The sequence below is a fragment of the Bombus affinis genome, chromosome 2 (genome assembly GCF_024516045.1).
Source record: "Bombus affinis isolate iyBomAffi1 chromosome 2, iyBomAffi1.2, whole genome shotgun sequence".
In the NCBI taxonomy this organism is placed as follows: Eukaryota; Metazoa; Arthropoda; class Insecta; order Hymenoptera; family Apidae; genus Bombus; species Bombus affinis.
The window spans coordinates 18,481,411-18,496,567 of NC_066345.1; the positions used below are offsets into that span (position 1 = coordinate 18,481,411).

The 15,157-nt window shown below is 41.4% G+C and overlaps 1 protein-coding gene across 22 annotated transcripts in view; it reads right to left on the reverse strand.

Moving 5' to 3' along the window:
- Positions 1 to 579: 579 nt before the first annotated feature.
- The window catches only part of LOC126928795 (cuticlin-4), a 61,570-nt gene continuing 46,992 nt past the window's right edge, over positions 580 to 15,157 (reverse strand). For all 22 annotated transcript variants that reach the window (XM_050744576.1, XM_050744579.1, XM_050744573.1 and 19 more), the window contains 4 exons: positions 4,726 to 5,507; positions 4,257 to 4,574; positions 3,662 to 3,983; positions 580 to 3,009 (listed from right to left, as the gene is read on the reverse strand). In XM_050744576.1, the coding sequence (XP_050600533.1) occupies positions 2,602 to 3,009; positions 3,662 to 3,983; positions 4,257 to 4,574; positions 4,726 to 5,507 (1,830 nt within the window). In that variant the 3' untranslated portion in view covers positions 580 to 2,601. The remainder of the gene's footprint in view (positions 3,010 to 3,661; positions 3,984 to 4,256; positions 4,575 to 4,725; positions 5,508 to 15,157) is intronic.

The following is a 15,157-nucleotide window of genomic DNA, read 5'->3' on the forward strand; positions in this document are numbered from 1 at the left end:
TCTACGAACTCTTTCCTACAGCAACTCTGAATTATTATCATTATTAATTATTATTAAAGATTTTCATTCGTTATACGTCGACCGTACTTGTTTATTCAAATTTATATTTTCGTGAACGCAATTAAGAAATAGAAACTAGATAGATATTTGTTTCACCTACCGAATATTATGATACGTTTGAATAATTTGTATATTTTTGCATATAATATGCACTCTGCGAATATTTGCATTTGGAAATTTTCCATAAACGAATAAATTAAGTCGTACGAGCAACTATAACGCAACGAGTCAGTGTGCACCACGTACAAGAAAACACGAAGGATGTACCTAAAAACTTCCACTAAGCCGACGCGATCCTATAGAAACGTGGCGCGGCTCTTCTATGGCAAAAATCAACGAATTAAAATACGATTTATTACGACATCTATTTTATTCGCCAGAATTAGCTGTCTCTGACTCGCGTTTATTCCCACGGTTGAAAAAATTTCTTGCTGAAAAGAAATCCGAGAGAAAGCAGTTAATAGAAGCTGCTCGTGAATACTTTCCGAATCTTGATAAAGCGGTGTTTTCTAAAAAAAAAAAAAAAAAAAAAAGTAAAACGATCAAAGAAACGAAGAACATCGAGAAATAGAAACAACTTGAGAACGACGCAAGCTGTTTTCCTATTGTATCTCGACCACTTTTCGAATGATTTTCACGTATTTTCCACGATTGAGAAATAAGTAATCCATCAAGGACCAATTTTGCATTATCGAGTTTCGTCTTTTTTAACGTCGTCCGATTATAAAAGGAAAGTTAAGCAATATATTTTCCGTAATCGTATCCTCCTCCGTCTCCTTTCAAACCGAAATCTTACAATTTTATGAAATTAAAGAAAATTGAAATATATGTAGCAGACCTTTGTCTTTGATTCGTGCATCGAAGTTGCAAAAGGTGTCTGTTATTCCAATACTTTCGTTGTGCCGTGACACAATGATATGTACGGTATATGTTAGGTTATTTGCATCCGTCGATACCGCTGCATTTAGTTAGTTAGTTCAACGTATTATTTCAGTTCTTGGTCCTTGATAGGTTAAGGAATGACAGCCAATGCCGAAAGGACGAAAAAGAGGAACGCAGGATATTTATATAAATAAAAATGAATATGTAATTAAAATAATTATGAAATAATCAAATCTTGTCTCAGTGTATACGTTGCTCGCGCCAGTGTAACAATGTATACGATGTAACTCACGCACATATATACTTCCGCGTATGCGTGTACATGTGCAATTCTGTCTGCATCGTAGGTTACATATACATTCGTACGTACGTGTGTTTGTGTATGCGCGGGCGTGTGCTTAAGACACATACTTGAAACATATTCCCGTATCCAGGGAATATTCTTTTCTCGAAAATCTTAAATACTAAGCGAACAAGGGGGACAAAAGAGCGAGGAAAAAGGGATGAGAGAATGAGGAAGATGGAGAGAGGTATGTTCGCGGGTAATTTCGACAAATAAATTAGGGTTAGATCGATCGAAAGAAGAAGAGAGAGTTAGAGATAGCGTAAAAAGAAAAACGATATAAATAAGAGGACACGCGAAGGAATCGTCACGAGTTCCGATAGAGACATCGGCTTCCGGTCGCGCGAAACATCAAACACGCAGAACCCGTGGCTCACGAGATACGAGGTACAGCGAAGTTGAAAGAAGGAATCGTTCGAATTATACAAACGTATAAATAATCGAGCGTACACAGAGTTTGCGATCGAGGACGCGGAATTGAAAAAGAAATCGGCGCGTCGGCATCGCGTAGGGCCGTCTGACTACTTCCGACTTATTTACAATGCCCTCCGAGACTGCTCCGGCGATCATCGACGAACCTAACCCCTCGTAGCACGCCGCGACTTATTCTTACCGCCTTAACGCGTGATTAAGCTACTTTTTCTTAGTCTTACCGCGATCATGACGTGCCACGGAGTCCGGCCTAGAACGACCCGCATCGGACAGCGTTTCGCCGTTAGTCGCGTAAACGCATATCGCGAATACATCGATACAGTTATCTTCGTACGATCGATCTTTTCGCGCAAGGTAGTTGACGCGGTACGTTACAAGATCGTTGCAAGCAGTTACGTTGCGAACGTATCGAGGTAAACGTAAAAATTTGAACAACCCGATGGTACGCGGTGCTTCGTGGCAGTGAAAGGATTAACAGGCACGATCGCGACAGGTGAAACGCGTTCCGTGCGTGTCGTTCTTGCGATTCTTTGATTCATCCTCCTTTTCTCTTGTTCTCTCTGCTGCGGAGTCGCGTTTCTAGTGCGCTTATTTACACGGTACCCGAACATTCCGTCCGTTCCTTCGTTCAAGCAAACTCGATCGAAGAGAAAAGCACACGTTCGAACGACCAACGATAAGATTCGACTAAGGAAAGAGGCCTGTGGAAATGAAGCTGGATTCCGGAAGAGAAAATCGAACGAACGACAGAGGAGAACGGAGAGAATGTTCGAGGTAACTCGGCCATAAAAATTAAATAATAATATTCCAGCCATCCGAGATCGGCCATCCTCGAGAAATCGTTTTCTCTCGTTCTTCACCGAATTTCTTTCACCGTCGCGATCTCAGTTGGCCACCTTGACGAATTCTGGGTTCGGTACGCTGCAGTTATCCGCTGCGTAGGCCGCGTGGACGAAGCCGCTTCCGGCCACCATATTTTTCCGGTCAACGGCGCGCACCCTGACGAAGAGAAACGCCGCAACGAGGGATGCGACTACCACTACGAGAAGGAGCATCACGAGACCACCGACGAAACCAGGCAGACTCATGCAGATGGTCTCGGGATCGGCCGAGGCGCTGGCGTTTTGGATAACAACCGTGGTATCGTTGCTGGAATTCGTTGTGCCTAAGGCGAAGTTCACGTCGCCTGGCGCGACCACCTGAATCGTCCTCGAGGTGTTCACGTCTGTCATCTCCTGGGCTGCTCGCTTGTACACGTGGCTCGAGATTAAGGTGACAGTGCGGTAGATAGTCTGGAAAATCGGAACCGAATCGTAAGCCTTTTACTCTTGGACAACGATCAAATAAATAATAAAAATACTTGTAAATTGGAACAACGAACATCGACGTATTTTTAGAAAAGAAATCTTATATTTCTTACGTCGTTTTCAGTTGTATTATCGTACGATAGTTATTATTACTCGCAGAGTAATAAGAGTAATAAGAGTCAATAGCTATATATACCATACGATATACCGAGATCGTCTGTCGTTGATCGTGAAAGCCTATTAACTAACACCAAACTAACGACAAACGATAGAACGCTAATGAAATACAGTAAGTAGAAATAAAGATGTTTCTAGACGATCAAGTATTCTTTCTAATCCGTAACTCGTACATAACACCCTTCCCTTCCCTTCTAATTATAATTCTATAGCGATGACCGCGTGTTTCTACAAATAGATATTTTTCGGAAAATAACCAGAACCTGGAAGAATCAGAAGCTAACCGAAAACTTATTTCATCGATTTTTATTTTATTTTATGTAAATGTTGTAACACGTACTGAACTTTGGCGACTGTATTTTATACGCGTATCTTTACATATTACGAGCACTTTGTACGTTGATTAACTTTTTCATACGGAAGAAAAGGCAAACTGGCCCATACAAAAGGAAATACTCACGGAATCATCGTCATGCAAATGTTCGTCGGCGGATCTTCGCCTTCTGGCACCTCTAAGCTCGGCTGGAAAACCTTCGACCGACCTCGGTCGACCTCCGAGGGTGGCCAGGTTACCCTCGAGCTCCTCGGAACCGGCGGTTCCCTTTCTCTTCACGGTCTGATAGGCCCCGGCTGGATGTCCAGGAAGAGGGGGCGGAGGAAGGTGAATGTTATCTTGCGGGCTCTGCGGCGAGCTACTGGCCGTCGCATCTCCCGGCGTCGAACTCGGCGAGGAAGATGAGGTTTGTGCCTGCGGTGCTGGTACTACATCCGCGTTCTGCTCACTGTTTCGAAAGTAATATTCGTTTTAAACATTTTCGTATAAAACAACAGAAATCGCTTATAACGTGTAACGTATCAAATACGGCCGAATCACTAATTATACGTTACTAATTGTACGTTGCTACGAAACGATATTAATTCGTCGTCCGAATACAAGACGAACAGCGCTTTAAAAGCGATGAAAATCAAACATATAACTGGCAAAGGTTAACGACGCTTTAAATCGTGAATCTACTAAATTCAACTTATGTTAATTATATTCGGTTATCATCTACCTGTAAGCTCCAGCCGGTCCACTAGGATGCCGAGGATCGGCAAACGCCGGTGGTACACCGTATTCGGGTACCGGAGGCGCTCCATATTCCGCACCGAGGTTCTGATGAACCGGTGCACCGTATTCCTGAGTGAGACCCGTGGCAGGGGCACCGTACTCGAGCCCGGGATGTCCACATTTTGGCTCCGGACAATTGTAACGACAAACTTGTATCACGCATTGAAAATGAACGTTCATGCTATCGGGGAATTTGAAAGCCTGGAAGTAAGCGAAGCTGACGACAGAGGCGCTCGGACCAAAGTTCTTTATCTTCTGGAACCTGCAAGCAACGAAGAATCGTTACACCTTGTTTCGTTTATTCAGGAAAATTACCAATAAAATTGTAACGAAAGACCGCTTAATCGCTGGATCGCGAATAAAGAACGAAGAAATTACAATTTACGATAGAACGAAAGGGTATTATCGTTTACCTTGACATGATCTTCGGCCTAACAACGCAACCATACTGATCTACCAGCTGAATAGGTGCTCTCTTGCCATCATGGGCAACGCAATTCCTCACCAACATGTCGAACTTATTCTCGTCGTCTTTGATAGCCAAGACCATGGTCATGGTTTGCCCTATCTTCACTATGCCGGAGACTTCGCTGGCCCATGGTCCTTTGCCAACCTGGATCTGCATCCAGCATTGCAGATTGTCGCCGAGGAAGTTGGCGGTAACGGCGTGTAACATATCCACTTGGAAGGGTCTGAAGGTTACTGCCTTTTCATAGAAATCGTACCAAGTGCAGCGCAGCTTCCTCGCTTGATCCCACACTTCCTGCACGTACGGATCGTATTGAACGATTATAGTGTTCTCCACGTAACTACCGGAAGGTGTCGGAGCTCCGTAAGCCGCCACGTTATGGTTAGCGGAAGAACTCATTCCGCAGGAATTCAAGAAGATCTCGAAGGTCGCGCTCAAATGACCTGTGCCTGGCTTCAAGTGAACGCAATGCGGATCCGAGTAGAAACCCTTACTGAAGATCATTCCGTAAAACGGCCTGTCGAACTCGATGTTTACTCGCATGTGCGTCTTCTCGCATTGCACCTGCAAATGTTTTATTTGCGGTGTGTCCGGAGACGCCAGCGGCCAATTTTCCTCGGCACCGTGAGTCGCAGCAGGACCATATTGCGCCGGTGGCCCGTAAACCGATCTGTGTTCTAAAGGCAGTGCGCTACTGTCCACCAGCGGAGCTTCGCAATTTACCCTCTGAAAAATAGAAACGAACATTTCTTTTAGCTCTTCAAGCGCATTTTACATCGACTGCGACTTACTTGCAACTCGTCGTTGCGATTATCAGTTAAATAATAGCGAAAGAAAGAAGAAGAAGATAACCGAAGAAAAATTAGTCTCCTAGATCGTCAATCGGGTTTAATAGACGAAACATTAACCATCCAAGATCCATTTTGCGAATTATATTTCGAATCGTATGAAAAATACGAGTTTCCGTAAACGTTCGTAGTCTGATTGTCGTCATACGACGAATATCGATGAATATTAACTCCGCAGCGTTCTTTCGGTCGTTTCGGAAAATATCTCAAGCGATTTCTCGTTTCAATTTCGTTTGAATTCGTTCGAAATCGTTACGAAAGTCGGTAAAGTTGGAGCTAGATCGAAATATAACGATCGAAGGGTCGCAGTAGGGTTAAATGGGAAAATCGAATTTAAATGGGAAAAAATGGTAATCGAGGTTGGTAATGGAGAACGGTACAGTTCGAGTACAGAAGCTACGACGAAAGGAAAAAAAAAAAATAAGAGGTATTTCTTAAACGACTCTTAACGGACGACTGGAACGAATGACGCGTTTTATGACGGACGGGCCAACTGCCCTTTCCAAGGCTCTGCACGTATGTGGAAAGACAAGTTAACCGGCTGCGTTACGAAACTCAGCGGTAAGTCATAACGGCGAGGTAACCAGAAATGTGGACTCGCAACACGCTACCGGAAAATGAAGAACGCTTTGTCGTTGCCGCTTATCCGCCTCTTCCTTTTCCTCCGTTTATTTCTTCCTTTCTTGTTTTTTCTTTCCATTTCACCGCCTCTACTACGAACAGCGTCGAAGCGCCGGTCCTTTTCGAATTACAGTGAATGACAATGAGCTCGATTCGAGCACCTCCGGCTCGTTTTATCGGAGTAAAGCGAGGAAGAAGCGAGTTACATTAGGAATTCCACGAACGTTATTCGCCGTTGCAACCTTTCACGGAATGCCAATCGAATGCGGGTTACGGTGCTCGAGATTCCATGGAATTGTGCTGTGAATTGTCAGACCGATCCGACCTTGAAGATCATCGAGCGCAGCTCGACGGTCCAAGTTCCTTCTGCGATCGATGTCAAAGATATCGGAAACCAAAAGACACTTTAATTTCCCTCTTACCGCGATCGTTCCATTGGTACTTGAAAAATGGCGGAAAGATAAGAACGTCGTTGTCGAAGGATAAAATAAATATCGATAAAAATAGGGAAATACGGTAAATAAAAGTATAGAGAACGATAAACAGATTTACAATATAGATCTTTTTATTTCAATTTCATACGTAGAAAGTTACAAGTGCGACAAATACGACTACTTTCCTTTTTTTACGACTAATTTCCCGGTTATATAACGTTATAGAGAAGTATCTTTTTCTTTTAATTTTCAGATATTTCGAACGTTCTCTCGATAAATACACCGATATTAACAAACGATAAATTTAAAATCGGGATTACCATATGTTCGATCTTTATGTTTCTTAACGATAGAAAATTGCAACACTTGTACGCGCTATTTTCTCATAAAAAAAAAAAAAAAAAAAAAACATAAAATCATTACGATTAACATTTTAGTAGCAACAAGAGAACAGCGCAAAAGAGAGCTATGAAAATCTAACGCGTAACTAATACCTACTTAAATTTCAACCGAATCGAGTGCTTTTGTCCAATTAAACTAACGTATTATTAGTGAAATTTAGTAAACCGGAAGTTGCGAGTTATCGGTGTTGATAAATTTTCTCGCGTGACATAACAAATTAGGAATCGTTTGGAAATAAAATAAGTAAACATTTCCGACTAAAGTTTTTTGACAGATTAAAAGAATAGCGTAGTAAGTAAGTATTTACTGTCTTTGTTTACACATTGCTTCGGCTTTTATTGATTTAAGCGATTCGATAGTAAAATAAGCGAAGCTTTGCAAACGAATCGTACAAACTCCGTTCCATCCGATAATATAGAAAAATTGTAAAATTGCAAAGTTGTGAAAGTCAAAAGTTTGGAAAATTGCCACGTTTTTCTTTTTTCTTTTTTCTTTTTGTCGTTACAAAGGTTGTTACAAAAGTTTTTGTCGTACTCGTTGATTATTCGGTTCGGTCGTATTATTGGTCGATAAAAATTGTTGCGCAAAAGACACGGATTTTTCAAATTTAACCCGTGCTTCGTGCCTTTCGTTGCATTTGAAGAGGCAATCGCGGTTTAACGAATGCGAGTCACGAGTCGCATCCGACACATGCTGGCAGCTATTACATGGGTCAGAATTTGTATTAATACGACTAAGTGAGTCGGTTAAAGGCGACCGAAAACAAGGGTACTGTTATACAACAGACATTCTTCGGTTCAAATCGATCGCGTACGCATATCGAGGATGTCGAGAGTTCTGGCCAACGCCCACAGATTTCGCATTCCAGGTTAACTCAATTGACATACGCACGCGACCGAATCACGTACCGAATAAACAGGCTTACTCCGAATAATTTACATTTGCTCAACGAGCCAAGTTTCGATAAAATTATCGGCATATAATATATTTCGTACGTTTTATCGTTCCATAATAAGAGTGCTATATCGAAAGTGTCTAATTACGTCGCTTGGCGGCTAAAAAGAGTTTAAAATTGAAACAGTTTAAATATGAAACAGTTGGCGGAGAATAACCCGATGGATTCCCTGTTGTTAGAAACGAATAATATTCGTTTAATCGCGTTAGACCTAAATTAATTAGTTTGTGCAGTCCGTGTACCGCTACTGTGTACCGCTGGTAAAATGTAGCGTACCGATTTCAACTAAAACTAAAACTTTTCTATGAAAAGCAAAATCCTGTCGTATTTACGCCTGTAATCACGAAACGATAAAATTGCTATGCTGTAAGAGCGCCGATACTCATTATCCGTATACGTACATTGTATCGTATTTAATTGATTTTCGTATTGACGACCTCTTTTGCTCTTTGCGAACGAAGGTACCACGTATTTACCGACTCTGTGTCTCATTCGTACGTCGCTTTGCTTTTTATTGATTCGATCGATGCCATTTTTCTTTTTCGTCCACTTTCCACTCTCCGCTTTTCGCAATATCAAAGATTTAATTTACTGTAATCAAACAATTTGTATTTAATCCGACGTCGCGAGCGAAACCATTTTATAAAACCATTTTACGATGCAGAACGTCGCAGTTATGAAAAAAAAAGAAAAAAAAAGAGAAAAAAGAAAAGAAGAAAGATCACGAACAAGGATCACGTATAGACAAGGCGAAAAGTAACTGTACAAATGTAGTCAGGTTCCTGAAATTACTCGAGTTCCTGTTACAATAGAGTTACGAAACTGAAGCGTCTTTCTCTACCAACCGCTTTCTGTTCGTCGTCTCTCTGCGGTGCTCTCTTATACACGATAAAACCATAAATTATCGTTTCGTATCAAGCGAGTCCAACGAAACTAATTTAATTCATTTCACTGGGAAAGAAAGAAAAAAGGAGACAACCACGATAAATGCTCGTAATCATTTACAGGTGTGAGATAAAAAAACGTTATAGAGATGTTACCTAGATCTCGCGTCATATTTTATTTCTGCTTCGTTAGGTTGAATCGATTCTGAGCAATTTCTGAGTCAATTCCGGAGAAAGATTATATGGAAAGCGAAGACCGAAGAATATACGGAATATACATTTTCTACGCGAGTTAACGAAGAAAAAATAAAAGATACTGTATTAAAATCGATTCGATATCCACTAATGTATAAACGAACAAAGTTCTCACGCATATATCGTAAATTAATTCGAAGAAACCTATACTGTTACAAGATCTCTGAAAGTGTTCCATTAACCGAATCATTTTCTCAACTCCTACTCGTGATTATATTAAAACAAAGAGAAAGCTTTTGCATCTTCCATAGGATGCCTTTCGTTCTTATTCGTTCGTTGTTATTTCTTTGCCTTTGTAACTTCGTCGTGTCACCGTATATTCCTCCACGTGCAGTAATTAAAAATATTATTTGAAAAATCGCCGATTAACTATAACGTGGTCATCTGGCATCGGAATAACGCTCTAATATACTTTAGCGAGCTTTTTTAACATCGTCCGATGATCAGATTCGTTCAAACGTATGGTAACAGGATCGTCCGAACGAGGAACGATTCGAAATCGGAGCAAAGAACATTCTATACAGAAGAAAGTGAAAAGAAGAAATTCGGAGTGCGATAGAAATTACATTTACCGATTAGACGTAAATTCCACAAATATACGATGTGGCGATAGACTATACTACTATTAGAAAAGTGAAAAAAAAACTCTGCACACGATTTCACAGAAATCAGAATAAAAGAGTGGAAATATTTTTAACTACTAAACTTCTAGGTCTGCCCCGAAAAAGAGAACCGACATGTTCGCAAAATTTGCGAACAAAGCTCGACGTACCATGGAAAACACGGTCGACACCTACGAATAAACTACAGACGATAGAGACAACGATAGTCGAACGATAAGAAATATCGAGATATCGATAAATACTTTTCTAATCGTAACGAAAGGATAAAAAAAAGGACGATTCGCGATCAACAGGAAACGCGCAGTTGGTGCCTGACCGATAGCCAGGTCGACCGTACCTACGCATACCTGGCCGCTTTCTTGTTCTACTTGCACCTGCACCCGATCTGGTCTAAGGACTTTCTGAATAGAAAAGTATCGCGGAACCGGTCGATGCGTGAAACGAAATCGCCTAGCGACGCGGCGTTCATTGTGGACAAGACCGAGCCGTGACCGAGCGCGCATTCTACTCTTCTGGAGATTTCGAAAACGGCCGAGAAAATTGTCCAGCAAGCGGCGATTTTATTTCCACGCGGTAATCTTTACGCAAATTTAATCTCAACTAGCGTCGTTGAGAAATTGCAACTTCCTTCGTAATTTCTCTGTTCCTCGTGACCTCGTTAAGATTTCGTTTCGATAAACGGAGTTCGCGTAAGGATAGGACAAGAACGGACAGAAAAAACGATACTGGTCCATTTTCGTTGATTTGTTAATTTCCCTCTTTTAATTTATCTCTCGCGGATTAAGATAGGTACTAAAGACGCGTCTCCCAAAAATAGACGATAAATCTTTGAATGTCGCTGCTATCGACGGTTTTGAAATGTTCGATAGGACGTAGAAAGGTTGGTTCGACTAGAAGATTCGCCTTGTAAATGTAAGCAAAATTTAAGCAAAATGTAAGCAAAATTTAAAGACAGCGTGCGATATACGTACAGAATTGGTATCTCGAATGTTATATAAAAAGAAAGAAGTAGAAAACGGAAAGTAAGAGTGCAAAACGAACGGTACAGCGATCGGAAGGTCTGTATTGTATCGTAAGCGTTCAGCATTGAATTTCTTTATGGAGCGTCTGCACGGCGAGTTACTTTCGTCACTCCCCCGCGCATTCGATACGTTTCGCTGATGGAAGAAGCCAGGCGCGGGAACCACCTCCGTGCCCGAAGGAAGCACGGTAGCCATACGAAGATCCAGACCGATTTCACTTTTCCATTGTCATCCAACGGGAAGCCGATCGTTCGTATCGGACGGCGCACACTTTCACCCAACACCGAGGACAAAACTAGCGCCGGTTAATTGGTTCGATTCCACCAGCGTCCTGCCTTTAATTAGAACGTTCGCTTTACTACGATGTCCGTGGAATCGCGCCACCGCGAGACGCGCCTCCAAACGGGACAGAGCCAAGAAACTGTCGCGTTGCCAAACAATTCGATAAAATTGCTTTACGTTATTCGTTATTCGCTCGACAATGGCTTGCAATATGCATTTTCCAATTTCGTTTCTAATTTTATCAATATGATCGCGATAATCGTATTTCGTTACAGCGCTGATCAAATTTCGCTGACGACGAAAACAACGGAGAAAGACCGAGCGATCCGTCGAAAACACGAGTGGACGAGTTTCGCTCGTTTAGAAAGCAACGCGTTTCCACCGATTCTGCGGGTCCACGTACTTCCAACATACACCGTCGAAAATAAGATAGCCGATTTTACCAAGAGAAACCACGACGTCTCGTAATATCGACCGTCTCTTTCGCTGTATATGGCGGCGAAAATGTAGGCCGGGTCAGTCAGCTCGAGCGACGCGATGGTACCAACATGTCGCGACCGTTTCGATAACACGACTATCGCAAGCTCGTCTTCGGGAAATTAGAATGTCGGGAGAAAATTCACCGGCAGACGACAGGCTGATCACGCGTCATTTTCATGCCGACGTTTTGCAACGTCGTTGAACGAAGTCGTGTTCTCCTTAAGACGAACTTGTTTCGCAAGCAAATGCAGATTTTAGCGAACCACGTATTTCGTCGATTACTTATACTTGTTATTGGGCGGAGAAAGCTACGAGTGCGATTAAGAATAGTATTGCTATAAAATGTGTTTAGTCAATCTCGTCCTTTTACTTTATAAACGGTTAAACGAGCACGTGATAGTATTTATTAAACTTTGTATTTTAACCTTTTAGCAGCGTTACACAATGACGAAGAATTTGACACGAACGATTTAGAAAATAATCATCGCTTTGTGTTTATAGAAAACAGACATCAGCGATTCCGTTCTATTACATTTACGATGATATTCGAGATATCAAATTTATAACGCTATATTTGATCGCCTGTTTCTCTCGGACTAGTTTTTCTCGTTGTCGCGCTAGTCCCGTCCTCTCGAACGATCGGTATAAAGATCGCGCGTTAATATTTAAAAAATGATATAATCGTTTGTGCTAAGCATTTGCTTCGAAGTTCGTCTTATCGTCGTTATATCGGTATTTTACTATTTATAGTGGAAATTGGATAATTACAGGAATTCCAAGAAATGCTACCGAATGCATCTATTTGAATGTAAAATTAATCGTCGTTTACATAAAATAAAAAAGAAAGCAATTCCAATTGCCATTGGCGTAATTATAATATACACATCGTGACGGATATACGTCACTCGCGCGTGTATGCGGTAGAAATTATACGAAACTACAAAAGTAACGAGTGGACGGCGAATGTTTGTGCATTTATGGGAAATTTAAAGTCGCAAAGGTACAGAGAATGCGCGTTGACAGAGAAAGATATAAAAACGCGGCCAGCCTGGCAACGAGTAAAAATTTTTTGCTCTTTCGCAGTCGTAATTTTAGATAACGAGAAAATGTTGGTCGGTTAAAAGTAGCGTAATAAGAACTCGGACATCTTAACTAGGGAATCGTTTGTTCTTTAGTCAAAAATGGAGACTGTCGGGAAAGCCGAGGCGATCCAATTACGAGGAGGCGATTAAAACGACGCCGCGTAGCCCTAACCGTGAGAATCAGGTTGAGAACCGTGGCGAGTGTACGCTCTTTTGTTGAAGTCTGAACTCGCGGGGTGGGATTTTAATTAAAGAAGAACACCGCACGCCGGTACTGCCATGCGAAACGGCGCGACGCGACGGTGCATTAAGCGCATAAACGCCTGCTCCGTCCTTCACTGGCTGCAGCGTTTCTTCTTTCCTACGAATTGTTTCACGAACGTGACGAACTTATCACTGACAATGAGTATACCGCTGGTTCCAGCTGTAGCTTTTCGTCTCGTCGGTTTACATTTAAAAGTCCTGATTTCTCGCCTGCTACCTGCTCTTTCTACTCGTCTCCCTGGGCTCTACTCGGTTCACATTTTGAAATTTCGACTTTCCGTTTAACACTCGTATTTCTTCGATATTCTTAATATTCTTCTCTTGCTTTCTTCGACTTACATCTAAAGACTTTGCTCGGGCGTTTAAAATTTCGTTTCGCCAACGAAAACTTTGCGTCATTCGTGAGCTCGATACCCCGGTTATTCGATGTCAGGAAATAACTGTCGCCGTCCACTGTTTCATAACGCGAAACGAAAGTTGGAATTAAGTGTACACGTTTTATAAAATATATTTGTCCCTTATATAATATACGATATTTTGAAACACGTTCGACAAATTTTCCGAAACAAAGGGAAATTTTATCGTTGAAAACAAGTTGTGAACAATTTCGGAATTACTAAAAACGTGCAAGTACTCTTGACAAGGTTCCTTTTCTCTCTTTCTTTTTTAATTTTACCATATAATTTTTACCGATATTGTTTCTAGAAGAAAAAAGTAAAATTATAAAAATATTCCAATTCGACATTTTTACGTTTCGTTAACGTAAAATTATTTATGTTACGGATATTTTACCGAGAACGAAACGAACGAAATTAACGTTATTATTTAAGAAAAAGACGAATGCCAGACATCGCTATCAAGATGTTTAAAGCGATCGAGAATCACGCGGATGATGTTCGATTACGCTGGCTAGGGAGATGCAGGTTCGTGAAACAAGTACGGTGTATCGCAACTCGCGGTCACCCACAAGATTACACGTTTCGAACGACCACAAAGAAGAAGAATGTTAGCGTTCTTTTCCCTATTCATCAGCCTTTATCAATAGCGGTTCGCTAACGGCTGTGAAAGTTGCACTAAATGATTTCACTCTTCTTCGACTACACGACCATAAAACACTTTCAATGTAGTCGTACCTCCTATATCAACGTACATTCTGCTGCCTCTGTTCGTCCATATTACTAATTTTCAGACTCGTCGATTGGAAGTACAATTTTTTAAATTTCCAATTTGTCCATAGTGGCGATCGATTTTCTTTGTATAATTAAACCATTCAACGCGAAACAGTACGACAAACGCATCGAAAAACAATTAACAATCTGCTCTACGAGAGAAAACAAATTCGTTACCTATTAACCGTGTAACGTTACTAGTGGAAATTGAAGTAATTACTTTGTCCAGTTTTTACCCGTTTCTCTATTATTCCGTTTTTTTATTTTGCCACTAAACGATCTCCGGATCTCAGAACCGAAGGACTTTCATATAGATCGATCTTTCGTATTTGAAATATTTTCTCAGCGACAGAGACGACACGACACCAACTAAATACTTTCCATACTTTCGACACCAACGCGTTAAACGATTTCAACGTTACGTTTGCAAATTTAATAATTTAACAACGTACATGCATCAACAAGCGCAACGAGCGTTAGTTTGATACGCGCAAAATTCACTTTGATCGATTTCTACAAAGACGGACGAACGATTAATACGTCGCTAATACGTAATTATAAAACTCAAAAACATCGCTACACCGGACACACGTTTACGTAAACATGTTTTCCTTTCTTTTTTTCCTTCGCATCTTCTAGCGATTTCGCTTGTTAAGCGCGTGTCCACTCGTTTCGCGATATACATGTACATCCTATGTATAATATACGTCGGATCATAATCGTTGAAACGTCGACAGCAAGCACGGAGGTTTTTAATTCCATCTTAGAGCGATAAAAACTAGAGCGATATTTTTTATTTATAAACGCACGTGCGAGCCTTCGGTTTCATTTCTGTGCTTGGGACGGCACGAGCTACCGGCAAGGAATGCAATTAAACGCGTTAGAAGCTAAGATAAATGCCAGTTTGGTGAACCGCAGCCGCTAATTTCCAGAAGCCGGGATCCCCCGTTTCTACGACGAATTATCAGCGAGATGGGTTAGTTTGCGTGCGTTAGTCGCGACCGGTCATCGGCCGTGCAGCCTTCGCTCCTACCAAAGAACCAACATCGAGCGAT